Source organism: Hoplias malabaricus, chromosome 10, assembly GCF_029633855.1.
Source record: "Hoplias malabaricus isolate fHopMal1 chromosome 10, fHopMal1.hap1, whole genome shotgun sequence".
Taxonomy (NCBI): domain Eukaryota; kingdom Metazoa; phylum Chordata; class Actinopteri; order Characiformes; family Erythrinidae; genus Hoplias; species Hoplias malabaricus.
The window spans coordinates 34,080,215-34,098,255 of NC_089809.1; the positions used below are offsets into that span (position 1 = coordinate 34,080,215).

The following is an 18,041-nucleotide window of genomic DNA, read 5'->3' on the forward strand; positions in this document are numbered from 1 at the left end:
TCATCTGAAATTACACGCTGCTCAACATCAACTCAACCAAAGCCACTGCTTGCACTGCACAAGCACAGAACAGAAGGGAACAGAACAAGCACATCCAAGTTTCTGTTCCTCTCTCCTTTAAATTAAGCATAACTTGAATCAAAAAATCAGAAATCTCCAGTGCAGCTGATGTTTTAGTGAGTGATCCCTAAGAAGCCTGCCCAGTTTGCCCATGTAATCAGGAGGAATCAGTTTTGTGGAGCTATGAGAAGAACAGTAAAAACAAGTAATCACACACTGTAATAATGATTTAATTTAACAGAATATCTTGTGTGATATATGATGATTATATTATAGACTAATATTTGTGTTCAATGTCTTTCCACTTCCATAAAATGCATTTGTCATGTTAGACGCCCTTGAGTGTATTTTATATTTAAGGGTAATGTGCTTTGTGTTGATAAACGCATAAACCTGTGACATATCGTGACCTTACACAAAAAGGACACGATTTTCCTCAGACCCTACCAATCTAATTGCACATGGAGAAATTATACAGTACCATGCAAATACTTTTGGCAACTGAGAATGTTAAACTGAAAACACATTTTATCTCAGCAATAAGGGTTCATTCATTCATTCATTATCTGTAACCGCTTATCCAATTCAGGGTCGCGGTGGGTCCAGAGCCTACCTGGACTACAGGGAATACACCCTGGAGGCTGATTTAAAACAGATCCCAACAACTGGCAACAAATGTCACTGTCATATCAGAAACTTGTGTCTCAGTGTTTTCTTTATAACACTAGATGTCCATCCATCCATCCATTATCTGTAACCATCCATCCATCCATTATCTGTAACCGCTTATCCAATATAGGGTCGCGGGGGGTCCAGAGCCTACCTGGAATCATCGGGCGCAAGGCGGGAATACAATACGCCAGTCCTTCACAGGGCAACACACACACTCACACATTCACTCACACACTCACACCTACGGATACTTTTGAGTCACCAATCCACCTACCAACCTGTGTTTTTGGACTGTGGGAGGAAATCATCCACTACATTTTAGGAGAAAAAATAGTTTTTACTGTATTTCTGGTTTTTTGTAATTTTTGTAATCATTTTATACAAGCACCACGATTTTTGAGAAGATTCATTCATTGTCTGTCATCCAGTTCAGGGTGGCCTTAGATTTACTTGCCTGTGGATAGTGATTCGGGAAAGCAAACTTGACAATTGATAATGTGCTGCTTGGTCTCAAAAGGCCAGAACTCATGCAGCATTTCATACAGCATGACTCTGACAAACCAGGCAGTGGTGGGTTCTGCAAGACAGCACCTGTACAGGAGCCAATCAGGGGGCGCATACATCACAAAGACAGAAAATACAGAACTGTTTATACTGTTTTTACAGTTATAGCATAAATACTATTTCCTTCATGACTCTTAGCAGGAATGTTGATAACAGTGTTGGAGGGGCCATTTACAGCGGATTTCACACACAGTAGCATCACATCTGAGAGCCCCTTTACTGCTACAGTGGGGAAAGAATAAAATGAATAGTATCTACTGTAATCACTTCAGTGACTAAAGATGTGTACAGCTTTTAAAGACTAGCGTATTGAACAGGATAAAATAAATACATGTGTTTTATGGAAATTTTAAAGAATATTTACCCTCTAGCCATTGGCATTGGGCATGGTGTTCTGAAGCTCATGTGCAGCTGCTCCAAAGCTATTGATTCTATCTGTATTGCTTTGTATGGTTATTACAAGCTGTGTTTACACAACTGATCACTCATCAGCAATGAGTGAACCTTAAAGGAACACTACGTAGTATTTTTACCTTAAAATTACAGCTTAAAATTACTGTATATTAGTCAGAGATCAGTCACCTGCAGAGTACTCATAGGCAGATTTTTGGAGCATGTCCTCGCAGACAAAGTCAATCAGTCTGATTTCCATCCAGTCTGTGTTGATCAGGACATTATCCGGCAGTGGGTCAGGGCGTTCAGCAGCTGTTTTAGTATCACTTGAGTGACACACTCGTTCACACAGCCGCCGTGATCTTCACAAAAAGAGTTAAGGTCTTGACAGGGCTCTGGACGCTCTAATACCATTGTATACTTACGCTCTTGGACAAACTAGTCCAGCAGCTGCAGGACAGTGGTGCACTCCAGCCCCTCATTTGCCAAGAACATGAGAGCGATCTCCAGAGGTATGCTGCCCAGTCCAGGCTGCACAGGAGGAGAAAAAGGTGAAGTGGACCAAGGAAAAGTTACAGACGCTGATTTAAAACAGATCCCAACAACTGGCAACAAATGTCACTGTCATATCAGAAACTCGTGTCTCAGTGTTTTCTTTATAACACTAGATGTCCTTCAACTAAATGTGATCTACTTCACCTTATCTACATGAACAAAGTCTTCAGCAAAGTCTGATACTAGAAAGGGGATTGGATCATGACTGGATTTGAACTCTAGCTGTGTGGCATCGCAGTTCGACCAAAAAAATGCATCCCCAAACGGGTCAATTTACAAGCAAGGTTCGTACATTCGTAAGGTTGACTTTAAATTAATATGAAAAATTTTTTCACTGATACTTTCATCTTGAATTTAAGGCTGGTGTTGTATTGTTCAAACGGCAATGACATACATATCATATGATCATTAAGGACACTTACAACCTCTAGTTCCTCCTTTGCTACCTGAGGAGACGTTACACTTGTGCTGAGCGATGTCCTAGCTTAATATCTACGGCAGCAACAAGTCAAGTCAAGCTGTTTTTGTCATTTCTCAATATAACTTGAACACACTGGAACATTCTTCAGGCTCATGGTGCAGCACACAGCAGCTGCACATTACACAGAGATTACATTAAGTGCAGATACACAACACAGAGGAACAAGTGCAGAGTAAACAATAAAGACATTTACATTTCTGGTGTTTGACAGATGCTTTTACAAAATGTACAATGCATTATACACAGTTTAAACCAGGTTACAGATGTAGGCTAATACAATTTTAAAAGAGTTTTCCCAAGGAAACAGGCAGCGGTGTTACCCACCACGATATTCCAAGCACATACCAGTCAGAATACACACATTATTACAGATACATAGTAGAACAAACACACATTATGTTGACTAGATATGACAACACGTCAATATACAGACAGCCAACAATGGTCAGCAGTAAATGTAACTACAGCCTCCAGATTTATTGTCCCATAGCAGCATTTACATATCTGGGCAAAAAGAGGTGAAAAGGTTAATATTGATTAAAAATGCAGGAGTCTGATACAGATGCTCTGGAGGTTTAATGCAATAGCACAGCATTAAAATGCTAAAATGACATGAACTTGGAGAAACCAGAGTTAACAGAGACAATAAAACTGATACAGACTATATAACTGAAACACATACAGTAATAATAATAAAAAATAATAATAACAACTATTATTATGTGCATAATCATACTGGTCATACTATGAATATTGACCAACAATGGGCTTCATTAAAACAACAAGTATGTAAAGTATTAAATGATGTGATGTTTTGTCATAATCCAGGACAGCAGTAGAAGAGAAAGAAAGTCATCACTGTGGGAAAATAGGAAGCCATGGACCATTGTGGTAACACTATTTCTGTGTAGAAGCTGATTCCTGGTAATGTATGAGATAAATGACTGTGTTCAGAAATACTGGCTTGCCAGTATGCAATGGCATAAACAGACCCAAATCCTCCAGTGCCCAGGAGAGGTCTCTTCGCGTATAGTCTCTTAAAATGCTGTCATTTTACATACTCACATGATGGGAACTTCTCCACAAGCTGGCCCCCACCGTATAAATGATTAGCTACATTTTAAGATGAAGGCATATTTTAAGGCTCTGTTCAGTTCGGGGGGTTAGCTGGTAATAGATATATATGTGTCCACAAAATGTAGTGCCCTTCAGTATGAAAGCAAACTTACGTGTGTGTGTGTGTGTCAGTGTATATCATGTTGTCCCCACAGTTACATTTAATGTTACAGTTTTAAAGCGAATATTATGATAAGGGTTAAGCTGGTAGCACTTAATGATGAGGTTAGGGCAAGACACAAAATTAATGGAAGTCTGTAGTGACCCCTAAATTTATGAAAACCAATGTGTGTTTGTGTAGTTTACACTGAGCTCTTGAATTAGGTTTGTGGTGAATTAGTTAAAACTGGGATAAACCTATAGCCCTAGCACTGAGGCCCATTTTTTTAAAGAAAGCAGCTTGTTGTTCACGTTGTTTTGTTAAATCTTTTGAATGTGTTTTTGCAGAAAAGCAGCTCTCAGTAAAACTACAATTAAAGTCAGAAACACGATTTTCCCGCCTCAGCTGCAAGCGCGGGGAAAAAGCGCCCCCTGGCGGGTGTACAGCGCTGTGTTTTGGAGCTGTGTTGTGGACAATTCTCCAGCAGAAGGCGCTGGAGTAAACTCTCACCTGCTGCATCCTGGCGCTCCATTTCACTCCAAGAGCTGAAAAGGCGAAACATGTTCAGGGAAAGTTCTAGAAAAAGACACTGGATGTCTGAGTGACGTTACGTAGCAGGCCGCGTTCTGACGTCATCAACCCTTAGAAAGATGTGAAGCCATTAGTTTCAGACCACAGTCAGATTTTACTCTCAGCCACATCTTTTTTTGTGAAAATTTGACCAATAGGCTGGTGTATACAAACAGTTCATGGCTTCACACACTTTCCCTGTCCACGTTAAACATACTGTCCCTGATGTAGGAAGGATGACTGTGAGACAAGTTCCTTCTAAAAGGTGGGCAACTCAGCCTCAGTAAAATAATAAGGCTAAGCAAATGTTTTTTAGACTGATTATTTAACGTTTCTTCCGAAATGAAGTGTAAATGTATTTTTGCTACAGTAAAATCTGTACTCTTCTATGTCATACTGTACCCATGGTTCACACAGGAATCGACAGAATCTAAACCGGAAGATGAACATAGTGACTTTTACAGGGGTTTTTTTTTTTCAGAGGCGCTTTTAACAGGAGCCTGTAGGTGGTGCTAAAAGCCAAGTTGCTCCGGCTGCTGGTTCCATCCTGTGTTTAACTTGTTTGAAATTAAATAATGTACGGTGAGGCGAAATTCAAGTTTAAGTGAAATGGTTGTTGTATGCCGGTATTTTTTTGGTCAAGTATTGCATTCGTGTAGAGTTCTATCTCTTATAAACCCGCAAGAACCGAAAAAAAACTGCTTTCCGATAAATCACCAAGGTTATTTTCACATACTTTTAATGTGACGCTGTGTGCTCTCTGCAGTGAGCGAGCTGTCACTAATTCGTCTTACGCCCTTTTGACATGAAAATAATAGAGAAGATAAGCTGGCCTTCTTTTATATATTTTTTCTGTTATAGACAATTTATTTTATAGTGAACTAATCTTATGTATTCACTCCTGTAAAATGGTGTTATACAGTAATGCTAGTACTGTAAGTAATATGCCTCTCTTTTGTCCGTAAATAACGATTTTTGGTTATTGAGTTATTTTTAATTAATTTTTAATGATTAGCTAGATACATTAGTAAGCATCCTATGGAACATGTTTCTCATTTATTGCTGGAAACTCATAATAACGGTTAAAAATCCCTATATAAAATAGTTAAATTTTTGCAAGGGTTCTTCGCAAATTAGTGAGCGACAGGGTTGGATTTAATTGAACAATAACATGGTTAGCATAGCATGGTTAGCTCAAGGTTTTTTATTATGTGAAGCGCTAATGGATTGGAATAGGATATTTTACATCTTGTGTATGATTATAATTATTCATAAATGTTTTTTCAAGAAGTAATCTTTCTGAACGTTTAATGAGGATACCAAAATTGAGCAATGTCTCTTCTTTTTTTCTCTATTTCTTAGGAACATTTTGAAGATGCTAACTGAACAGGACCTCCAGATATTTGATAGAAGTGAATATTTCTAACTCTGTGAGGTTGCCTTCGGAGGCAATAAGATATCCCCAGGTATGTGGTTCCTATCTACACTGTTGTAAATTCTGTCTTGCTAAATTGGAAATGGAGAGTATTTCACATTAAAGCTTATTGATATTACTTTCATTGTAACCATTCAATTTTGACAATGCTGTGAAAACAATTATGCTAATACCCCTTTAACCTTTCTTCCTTCATCTTTGACCCAGGCTGCTCCACAGTTTGCTCTAAAGATCTGTGGAGAGGAGGTGACTTGATATTACCAGCTATTTGAGGAAAGAACCCTGCCCAGACAATGTTGCTTTTTGCTGTTAGAAGGTTTGGGATGACCATCTTGGATCTTCAAGAGGCCATGGTAGCTAAATGAAGGACCTTCGTATTACACACACCATAATAATAGCTTTTTCCAAATGCTAGTGGCTGTACTTAATGACTATAGGCCCACTTCCCTGACCTCCACATTCATGAAATCCTGTAAGAGACTGGTGTTAGCATTTCTGAAGGATCCCACAAACTACCAGCTACACATTCTGATAGAGATATATACATATTGTACCTTAGCAAAAACATTTCTTCTGATTTTAAGGGTATTAATGTAACAAAATCTATCTCATCCCAAAAGCTGCTGAATACTGCTCCATCACTTCAGAGAACACAGTTCTACTGCTCCAAAGTTCAGTACCCTGTTAGCTAATGCTAGTTATTGATATTTTAAAAGCAGTTCTTGCACAATTGAATCTTTGTGTCCACATCGAGTGCATCTTGAATTAAGGTAAATTAAAGTAAGCTCTACAGATTCAGTGCCTGACTCCACCTAATTGTAGATCACCAACTTGATGGACAGAGAAGATATAAGCCTGGGAAAATTCTCATAGAGAGCAGCAGGTGAGGCTGGGAGAATTCTCATAAAGGACTTTAAACAGTCTGTCTTAGTGCCCCTTAAGAGAATGCTCTCCTTTTCTCCTTTCTGACTGAGCACAAATGAACTCTACTTCCACAGAGTCCTCTGTCAAATTCTTAAGGTTTGCAGTGGCTGTTTAGTCTTGTGGGTTTAAACAACTAGACTTGCATAGACTTTCTCTCTTTATGCTGGCATGCTCATAAATAGTTAATGCACTTAAGCACTGTTTATGGTACTTGATACACTATTTTAGTACTTGCCATGCTTAGCTTAAAGCCTAATTTGATTTTGTTAAACTTTTGTTAAAGGAACTCCTTAAAATCCTTAAAATTGCAGCATTTAAACTTGCCATAAGGCTCTATATTTTTGTTCGGTGATTCACACGATTAACTGAATTAAGTTTGACAGTTTAAGTACTGATATAAGCAGTGTTTATAAAGTGTATTTTTTAATATAACAAAAACCAATAGTCTCACTCCACTGCTGTTCTCTTTGCATAGTGTATTTACGAGTGCGAGTTTGTGTGAATGTATGCGTGTAGAAAGGTCAAAGTGTAAAAGAAGGTCAGTTCCCACAAGGAGGGTGCTATTGATCCCTCTCTCCTTGGTTAAATCCCTCCGTTTTTGTAAACAGTCCATGTGTGCTTTGTCTAAAGAATATTTGGATTTCTTATTAAAGCTGCATGTTAAGCAGAAATGTTGATTTGCTTACGGTATCTTTTCCCATTACCTTGGTAAACTGTAGCTGTTTGAGCCAGGTTTACACTTAATAGCCTAATACTTTTTGCTTGCTTGCTTGCAAGCTTGACTGTACTTAGAGTTCACAATGTTAAAAATCATGCTTGATGCATTTTTCTTTTAGTATTTCAAGAGTTTTGTATCCTTATAAAATTTAATATAATTACAATACTATTACAAGATGCCTTGTATATATATAGATGCCTACTTTCTTGCTTTCCTCAATTTTGTTTGCAGTATGTGTGTGTGTGTGGATGTGAAGTATAGCTGATATATATATATATATATATAGGACCAGTCTCAGTGTGTTTGTGTGTACGTGTTTGTCAGAGAGTGGAATGCACTAGTATCTCAAACAGTGTTCTGGGTTGTTTGGTAAAGACTAAGCTGTGGGACCTTGATGCATGGGTCCTTGTTGCTGTGGAGAAGATTAGGAATGCCAGTTCTCCATAAGGCTTAAGGTCTTTTACCTCACTACCATTTCCTCTTTGACGAGAGAAAAGGCCTGTCTGGTTCTACACTTCACATTAACATCCACTGTAAATCCCTCTGTAAACAGTTGGTTTGTGAAGAATTTCTGATTGTAAACCGAGCCCCAAAAATGTGAATTCCACTGTATTGACTCAGTATGCTGAACATTCAGAAGAAAATGAAGGACAGAGATTAATTAAATTGTTTAATAAAGTTTTTGAAATTTCCATTTGGCTTATTGTTATAATCACAATAAGCGTTACAGAATTTAATTGGTCTGAATAGTCATTAAAGCTGTTGATAGTGTAACTGCTTTGTTCACTGCTGGTTCTCCTCAAAATTCTGCCAAAATACGTAAAGAGAAACAGTATCTCTTATCTTCCATTGACTTTAGGTCTGCCATGGAAGTTCTGGGCTGTTTACAGTTGAGGTTAGGGAACAAGATAATTTGCCTAAGAAGCCCTCTTTTCCCGCCTAAGCCATCGGGATTGTTGAGATGCTTAAGCTGGCGGATGGAACATCCTGCTTCCTGGATGTTCTTGGCACATAAACCCAGACCATGGATACGCAGCCCTCCTTCAGAATTCAACCTACCACAGACCATGGCCCCACAACCTCACAAAGTGAGGCAGGAATGACAGCCAGAATAAACACAATCTACATGATACGTAATAAATCCATATATTAAATCAAGTGCTCATAGAGGTACAGCAGTTTTATTTTTACGACTTACAAAGATATCAAAAAGAGATAAAACATTATTTTTTAATATAATGCATGTACGTATAATGCAGTATGTGTAAGTATGTTATTTTTTCTTTTCATGTATTCAAGGTTTTAAGAGTATACATCAGTAAGAACATACAAATTCATACAGGTAGGATTTAGATTAGAGACTGTTCAGATACTTTTAGGTCCTATTTTTAAAAACTGATTTATTCAGCTATATTAAAGATTTCACATAAAGCACACATAACATAATTTATTCACATAAAATCATATCAGGCTTTTATTTAGACACCGACATATGTGCCATTGTAGAAGAAAGGCTTCTCTGAAACACAGTGACCTACAACCTCTGGAGTCCATCTCTGAATTTTTGGTTTGCCCTCCTTGTCTGGTCTCACGATGACTGTGCTACGGGATGATAACGAGGGGTCCTCATTGAAGAAGTTGAAGGGGCGAAGGAAGAAACCCACAGAGTTTCCAGGTGTTGCTGTGTTGGGAATGTCTTCAGAGTGAGGAATATGTAAGAAGCCAACTGTAACCCAGGCAACCAAATCCTACAGAGAAACACACGACTGTCAAATGTCTGAACAGCTCTTAAAGTAACCTTTAAAGTCTGCACTTCTATACAATAACCATCTTATAAATGCTTCAGGGCAAGTGACCAAGTTATAAATTTGGTGACAGAAGATATCAGAAAGAATTGGTTCAGTGCTCATCTAGTTAGTCTCAGATTTACAGTACCTGGTTCACAATGTTTTCATTGTTGCGGATGTAGTCCTCAAATGACACTACAGGCTCCCATGGGTCATTCTGGGCGTAGATGCTACTGCTGCTGGCCTCACTGTCTTTATGTCTAGTTACAGCCAATGGATATCTGTTGTTGACATAGAAATTAAGAATCAATGAAGAATCCATAGAATCTGCTCATAAATTTACTCTATTGCAGGTTTTTGTACCCCAGCTGCAGATACAGTACTTGTTTAGACAAGATTATACAACCTGAAAATTGTACCTGAAGATAACCGGGATAGATACACTGCATGTATGTAAGTAGACACATGTACAACCAACATTTCTTCTAAGATTAAGATAAAAGTTTGTCCTTTCCTTGAAACCTGAATGAGGCCAGATTTAATATTGAATGAATGTCTGGACCTCAACACTATTTGACAAAGCTTCATCACTCCACAGACTAATGATTCAGGACTTTATATATATATATATATATATATATATATATATATATATATATATATATAATATGATTTTAATATAAGTTTATATAAGTTTGGGCATATAGTATAATATTCACCATATGTTATGGAATTAAATGTTAGCCTGTTTGATAGACATTTTGCAGTGATCATACCTTGACCATGGAATGCCATTCTCCTCTCTCCAGCCACGGGGAAGAACACTGTGGCCATGTGAGTTAAACTGAATACGGTAACCCCTCTGGTGCCCCCACTTGTTCTTCTGATTGGGGTTGTAAAAGTGTAAATAACGAGGGAACTTTTTGCCAAAACGAAATGCAGCACTGCGCTCTGTTTCATATTGGCTCTTGTGGAGGATGGATTGTTTGATGGTGTGTTTGGGACTCCATGGATTGGTGAAGTTCACATATTTAAGTTCAAGTGACTCAAAGCTGTTTTCTCGTCCTGAAGAAGACAAAAAGTATAGCTGTAGTTAAACATGTGACAACTTAATTTGATGAAAATAGTATGTGCATTGTATAGTAATACAGAACTTTCTAAACTTCTTATCACTTAGTTTGCTAATAAAAAATGTGGTTTAAATTCAAGCTTACCTGCTATGTCAAGGTCTACTTTGTAATGGACAAGATGTGTGTGTAAATTTCCAAGAACGTAGTTGTAAACCCTGGTTCCATAGTTCAGTCCGTTTCCTGTGAAGAATGTAGCATGAATGTACCCAGTGGCACTAACACGAGATTCCATTACTCCATTCTGATAGAAGTGGAAGTCCCAGATGTAGTCGTAGTTGTAGACTGTGGATGTGGTTCTAATCACTAGAACATGGTTTTCAAGTCCCGCATAGAAATTGTAGCCACCTTGGAAATTACTATTGAAGTGCCTCCTGAGAGGTAGGCCTGTAGTCATTTCAAAGATACATAGTGCATTCCTGTACCGCACTGGCTTGTTAGTGTCATAGAAGTGGTGTAAGTCCACAAAGGTGGCTATTTCAGGGCAGTCAATACCTGGTGAGAGCTCATAATCAGAGGTTCCCATGGCCCAGCCAGCATCTATGTATTTTGTTTGCATTGCAGCTGGTGTGTCCCCAGAGTAGAAGGCGATAGCTTCCTGCAGGGAAATCTCGTAGGCAACCCTCTCTCCGTTGAAACGTAGGTCAAATATCTGGAGGCCAGCAGATGAGCGAACACGAAATGCAAAGGACCATCCTGCATACTCCACAAAGTTTCCATCTACTCTGTATCTGGGGCCTTGAGGCTCCACAAGCTTTGGCCCGTGGATGTTTGTCTGTGTGTTGCTACGGCCGCGAGGAATGAAGGTAGAGTATAGATCCTGCTCGTCATGTTCAGGCAGCTTGACTTTGGAGATTGTTCCCAACTCGTATTTCTCCACCAGCTCATCCAGGCTGTCAAAGTACTGTCCATTATACCACACTTTCTCCACGGTCCACTTCTCCGGATCCAGGTCTTGGTGGTTGATGAGAATTTCAAACCCCACTGGGTGTATGAAATATCCCTCCACAAACTTCTGCAGCATGAGCCATGTTCGCCTCTCTCCCGGTTCCAGCCCTCGTGGTGCTATGTCTGAGTAAGTCAAGCACCGATCAGTGCAGTTTGACAAAGTGAAGCCTGTACTCTCATACAGAATCTTGTTCACTTTCTTTGAGATCTTCTCCAGGATGGCATCAATAAATCCGTACTCTACAGTAGAGATGGGGCGGGATTCAAATCGGATGGGCCGGTCACCTTTGAACATTTTGAGCTGATAAGAATCTGGGAAAGGCAGAGGGCCAACTATATACTCCGTTATATTGGGATGGGCCTGGTTGGCAAATTGCACCACAGCACGAGCCTGACGTGGTGGTTTGGCCTGTCCTCTGTCCAGCGCTCGGAGGGCCTCATGCTTTCGAGGCACATGCAGCTCTATGAGGAGAATGCTGTTCTTCTTGAGAGACTTGTTTTTGGCTGAAACAAGGCCCAGCTCATGGTGGGAGTGGAGAAAGTCTCTCACAGCACGCATCTCATAGGGAGTGAGATCTGCAAACATCGAGGCTCCATGATGAGCCCATTCCCGCTCTCTAGATGCAGCAGTCTGTGTGGCTAGGGAAGCTAGGACTAGCACCAAAGTCCACCACATGTTCCCCTCCTGGAGAAATATTAAGGGTGTAAAGGACAGAAACTAAAATGGACCATTTTGGAACACGAAGAACATTTCACTTCATGCAGAGATACAAGCTATGCCCAACTAGTCCAAGTGTAGAGCCATAAATGTAATATGAGCGATAAAGCTGTATTAATACTTACAGTTCCCGCTTATTGTTATCCTGATATTTTTTGCCTTTTGTCTTCGTTTGTGAAAAAAGTGGATCCAATATTCTTACAATAGGTATAACTCCTGTGAGCATGTGCTTTCCTTTCCTTGCTGCAAAGATACTGTAAGCCAACCAGGCATCATCTACACATTTGTACCCAAATCATTTCCTCAAGACCAATGTAACTTTGAGTTTAAGATCCTTAGAACAGACTTCCAACTGTAATTCCTCTTTTTTAAGACCTGCCCATAAACACGCTGGCTACTTGTGCCTTTGATTCTTCAAGACCTGCAAGCTAAATAGTTTAATTGCTCACAAGTGACTAATTTCTCACATTTTCTGAAGCACTTTTATAGCACCATTATGTAACCCCCTTTATATAAGGCTTTTTCAGTGACCCTACATTTGAAATAGAAAAGCCTGTCACGTCAGGTGGAACAATGCCGGTTTTAAAAAAGAACAACACTGAATGGACTTACCCTATTGTGCCTGTCCCCAAATCTTGAAGGTTGCTATGTTCTCTGAGTGCGTCAGTTCTGCAGCTGAAATCTGTTTATTCAGTGCCGTCCAAGCAGATGTAGTCTTTCCTCTACAGTCCAATATATGAAATGAACTTCTCTCTTCTTGCATTGCTGCTTTTATCAACCACCCACTTCTCAAAGGCTTGGCCAGGGACAGGTCATAAAACTGAAACAAAGGTTGGATATAGATGATTACAGGTTTGCTTTTATGTGGAAATGATCTAATCAGATATTGCCTTGATGTATGTACAGTGTCTCTTTTATATGAAAGAAAATTTTCAGTCTTGAGTAATATACATATATGTATATGTTTAAAAAACACACACACATATATATATATATATATATATAATATAATCCACAGCTGATATGCCATATTTATTTATAGTACTTTATTATTATGCCAAACTACTCTTGCATCAATGGTGCAGATGCTGGCACTTACAAAAGTATCAGTATTGGGTATAGAGAGCACTGAGACCATGAAGCAGTTACTGATGCGCATGCATGCCACTAACCATCTGAAGGTGCTATCATTGATATTTAGTACTAGTAAACAGAAACATTTAATGGAGTTTTACATTTTCAAATGGTGGTATTTTTATTCAGAAATCACACATTGTAGTTTAGACCCTTTTTATGTAGAGACGTGTGCTTGAGTGTGAATAGTTTTTCTAAATTGCTCTAAAATGTGCATATGACCAACAGTTTAATAGCTGTTCAGTCAAGCTGACTAAGATTATGCTTTCCTACTTCTACTTGTTACTGTATTGCGGTAATATATATATTTCCATGGCTCTGAAACTTTGCAAATTAGTTTCTCAACCAGTAAATGCAGTTTTTTCCAGCATAGATGATGTAGATGAGACCATTTTTAGTTACTTCCTTGCATCAACAGATGTTCAGCAGGGCTGTGGACAGTTCTCCAATTCATTCTTATGCTTGCGGTTTCCTAGACTGGGTTTAAGCCTAGGACTATATCCTCCTTTCACTTGAAAATCACAATTCAAAATCATGTGTAGTCAAGAACTAGGCTTAATCCCTGTCTGGGAAATCACCCCATGGTGTTTTACATGCTCAAGGTGCAGAACAGTCACATTTTTGAACACCAAGCTCAGAAGACTATTTGATTATTGTGTAGGACATTGTCTCCAAAGATAAATGTATGATGTAGCATTTCCCTTTTCTGTAGATTTCCTATTACTTTCATTTCAGCCCAAACTAGGAACAACAGATTGCAATCATTGTTGTTTCTCCACCAAATTTTAGAGGCTCTGTGGGGAAGTCGTGGCCTTGTGGTTAGAGAAGCAAGTTTGAGGCTGGAAGGTCGCCAGGTCAATTCCTGAGAACAGCAAGGAAAAATTCACAGCTGAAGTGCTATTGAGCAAGGCACCTAACCCCCAAACTGCTGCTTGGGCACCGAAGTGGTTGGCAGCCCCCTGCTCCGGTTTCACTGCCCCTTGTGTTTGTGAAGAATTGCTCACTAGTGTGTGTTTGTGGGCTCACTACCACGGAAGGGTCAAATTCAGAGAAGCAAGTTCCCTCAGTAGATCAATAAATGTTTTTCTCCTTCTTGTTTTCTACTCTAGGTCTATAACATTTTTTCTGCTATTTGCGAAACCATCATCACGCAGCCAGATAGTGACATCATACTTCACTCCAGAGAATGTATTTCTGCTGCTGCAGATGCGAGTTTGCTATACACCACTCTGTATTATGCAGATGAGCAGCTGGTGGCTCTGTTTTGGGAACTTTTTTACATCTGTTGAGCAGCTGAATTTTTGTTGTTCAAAGATGGAAATTGCATCCAATTCACAGTAACAGATCATTAATGAACTGGGTCTAATAGAGTAGAACAAAGCTAAATAGTGCTAGAATGATAGTAACTGAACTCTTCTGTCTGTGCCATTCTAGTGCCAGTGCTTGTCTAAGAATATGTTATGGCTCTATGTTTGATTTCATGCACCTGTTAGTGACTGACATTGCTGAAATAGTGTTCAATCACATACTGATTTTAGATGATTCATTTTGAATCACAGAACCACTACATCTTATCCCAGAAGAACTGGTGCGCTATCACTCGGGAATGTGGTTCCACTGCTTCATATCCCAATGCATGCAGGTTTTATTATTATCTTACTGACATTAGGTTACTTCATTGCATTTACTGAGCATGTTTATTTCTTGTTGTGTGACAGGGTAGAAAATGAAGAGAAATCAGAGTTACAGGAAGTGAAAGCAGCAGTATTTGTGATCCCCACCCCTAAAGTCAAAGCTGCCAGTTGCAGTGGTCAGGCTACACACTGCCTGGGCCTTCATTATTGACACACTTTATTAAATAAACGCCCCTGAAATGCTTCCACTAAAGCATTTCTTTATAGGATTAGACCTGCCCAAACAACTCCTTAGAAAAAGGACCTAGGCCTTGCCCACCTACCCCTCCTCTTCTGACTGACCACTGAGCACTGACATCAGCAGAAGGCCAGCTAATGACTGACCTTGCAGCTGTGACTCTGTGACTTGTCTTCCAATTGCATGCCTCTCAGATGCTGCTAAAGGACCGTGAATCCCCCGCCATTTAAAAATCCCCACTTGGTCTAACAAGTAGGTTTATAATCCTTACAGAGGAACTGAATTACATCTGTGACCAAAAGATATTCATCTTTTGGAGAAAATAGATATTCATCTTCTACAAACAATGGGTTTATAGAAGTGGGTGAGAGACTGCTTCTATACTTGACAGAGAAAATGCAAAAACAAATGTAGAGATTTAAAAAAGGAAACTGAACAGAGTAACTTAACAGGGAAGTATAGGGATCCTGTGGAAAGTGAATTGAAAAGAACATCTGAACATCTGACCCAGGTAACATCTGTTTGAAGTATCATCTGAAAATTTGAATTGTAATTTGAACCTGCACAATTCATCACCTAGATTTCAAGTGTCATGTTGTAAATGTCATATGTATGTTGTTAGAACGTGCTGCAAAAGCAATGTATGTTTATGATGCACACTTGAAAAACACTTTAGAATATATAGCCGAATAAATAGTATAAAAATAATATAAAATGTCAATATAAAACTTCTATTTTAATATTTTGCTGCTCTTTAACAGCGTTATTTTCACTGGTGGACTCTGGCGGTTGTTTATTTATATTTTTATCTGAAGCTGTTATATGTGTATATATATATATATATATATATATATATATATATATATATATATATATATATATTGTATATATTGTTAAATGTAAATTGGTATAATGACTTTTATTCATATGTGAAGTAGGAATGAATAATTACCATAGTGATTGCATGTGTGCTAAATTTTAATCAGAATATATTTTTATTTCATGTAATTCCAGAACATTTATTTTTGGGCTCTCTGTAGTGTAATTTTCACTTGGTGTAATGCATTTCAGTAAAGCAGAGAAATGAAAAATGGATATATGCTTTTTGTAGGCAATAATACACTTATAAAGTAAGTCATATGTGTTTTAAAAAATATTCGATAGTTTGTGTCAGTTCTAAATTTTTCTTTTGCAAAAATCAAGGCAGACATTTTGTATGATGTGGAGTATTGTACTATAACAGTCTGCATCTCTGAGTATTATTTAACTTGGTGAATTTTGTTTTTATTTTCCCTCTCAGTTTACCAAGAAAAAAGGCACAGAGAGACAATATGAAGGCTTTACTTTTATCTTTGTTGGGACTACGCCTGGTCATGGGAATAGGGTAAACCAACATATCTTCTATCCTGAAGTACCTCCCTTGCAAAAAAAAACAAAAAAACAAAAAAAACGCTATCTTGGCAAGTGAAATCATCAGGGTTTCTTGTCATGGGATTATTCATTTTATATTTTATATATTATTTTTAACCAGTTACTAAAATATTTTATTCTCTTATAAATGTATTTAAATTTGTTTTTGCTTGAAAAATTATAGAACAAAATTAGAACAAAATAATTTTTTAAAAAAGTAAAAATGCCAGCGGGTATGTTGAATGAGATTGAAGATGAATTTACTTGCCAAATTTTCAAGCTACACATTTATTGTCGACATTCAAAGTTTGGGTCATAACGATGCAGAAAGGATTATGCATTGAGCCTGAAGGAGAAAATATGCAGACATTTTTGTAATTGTGTAATAAAAAGTGGAAGATTTCACTGTAAACTCTCAATATATTCGTGGCTAAATGCTCCTGCAAATTAAAGCCTTAGTTTCACTGGTGGGCAACGGCAGTTTTTCGTTTTTTTTTTTAAACCAAATCTTTATCCGTGAATTATAAAGCCTATTATTCATGGGTGAAACTGGATTAAACGTGTATTTGAAGCTATAGTACATAGGTGTTATGGAATATTGCTAAATTTTCCTTCAGGATCAATAAAGTATTTATCTATCTCTATCTATTGTTGCTTGTATTAGTGGACTAGTATCTGTTGTCTGTGTTGTGGGTTATATAACCATTTTATGTATTTTAAAGATTTTCTATTTATAAACTGGACTTAATTCAGGTTGTGGATGTTGAACAGGCACTCATTAAAATGTTCTAAATCCAAAATCCAGTTAAGTTTATTTTGTACATCTACATTTCCAGATAAACAGCAGATGAAATTACATTTTAATGATATTGGTTATGATTAACTGTTTCAAGATGAGCACCAAACAGGTAAATTAACATGCAAATGTGTAGATGATTCATAATGCCCCATAATAATACAAAGCATACAGTAAAATTGCCGGAGCTTCTGTACTTTCCAATTTGTATTGGATTTGAATGATTTTGCCAGTGGTTCAACCCTAACTTCCTCTTTTGGATATTAGTCACTGGTGTGAACACTTTGTGGAAGAAAAGCTGGAGAGCATAATCACCCCTCGCCTGCAGCTTGAAGTGAAATGCTCTGAGGTGTACCAGTTCAACACTCAAGGCTGGAGGCTGGATGTGGACCGAATGCGTCACAGTCACGGAGGAGATGATGGCATTGCTCTGTATTACAAAACACAAGGCCCCAAGGCTTCCTGCTATCTATTCAAGTAAGGAAATTGATAATATTCAAGCCCTACATGCCTCATCGAGATGTTTAATTGATATCATAATGTAAAGGGCCTTTGTTCAGTTTCTCCAGTCATACACATTAGGTCTTAAAGTTTGTGCTCAAATATTTATCTTTACACTTATACCCCTGAGTTCGGCTGCTTTAAGATACACTCGTTTTGG

General features: G+C 38.3%; 2 protein-coding genes across 2 annotated transcripts in view; one reads left to right on the forward strand and one right to left on the reverse strand.

Annotated features, from left to right (window-relative positions):
* The first annotated feature begins 5,016 nt into the window (after positions 1 to 5,016).
* sspo (SCO-spondin) overlaps positions 5,017 to 18,041 on the forward strand; it is a 98,677-nt gene continuing 85,652 nt past the window's right edge. The window contains exons 1-6 of the mRNA XM_066682558.1: positions 5,017 to 5,093; positions 5,874 to 5,977; positions 6,154 to 6,299; positions 9,729 to 9,828; positions 16,475 to 16,558; positions 17,648 to 17,857. Coding sequence (XP_066538655.1) covers positions 16,506 to 16,558; positions 17,648 to 17,857 — 263 coding nt within the window. The 5' untranslated portion in view covers positions 5,017 to 5,093; positions 5,874 to 5,977; positions 6,154 to 6,299; positions 9,729 to 9,828; positions 16,475 to 16,505. The remainder of the gene's footprint in view (positions 5,094 to 5,873; positions 5,978 to 6,153; positions 6,300 to 9,728; positions 9,829 to 16,474; positions 16,559 to 17,647; positions 17,858 to 18,041) is intronic.
* aoc1 (amine oxidase copper containing 1) lies at positions 8,824 to 12,894 on the reverse strand. Its single transcript, XM_066682557.1, has 5 exons — positions 12,781 to 12,894; positions 10,590 to 12,135; positions 10,152 to 10,440; positions 9,524 to 9,656; positions 8,824 to 9,336 (listed from the first exon to the last, which is right to left on the reverse strand). The coding sequence occupies exons 2-5, from the start codon at positions 12,124 to 12,126 to the stop codon at positions 9,067 to 9,069; spliced, it is 2,229 nt and encodes a 742-aa protein (XP_066538654.1). The 5' UTR covers positions 12,127 to 12,135; positions 12,781 to 12,894; the 3' UTR covers positions 8,824 to 9,066.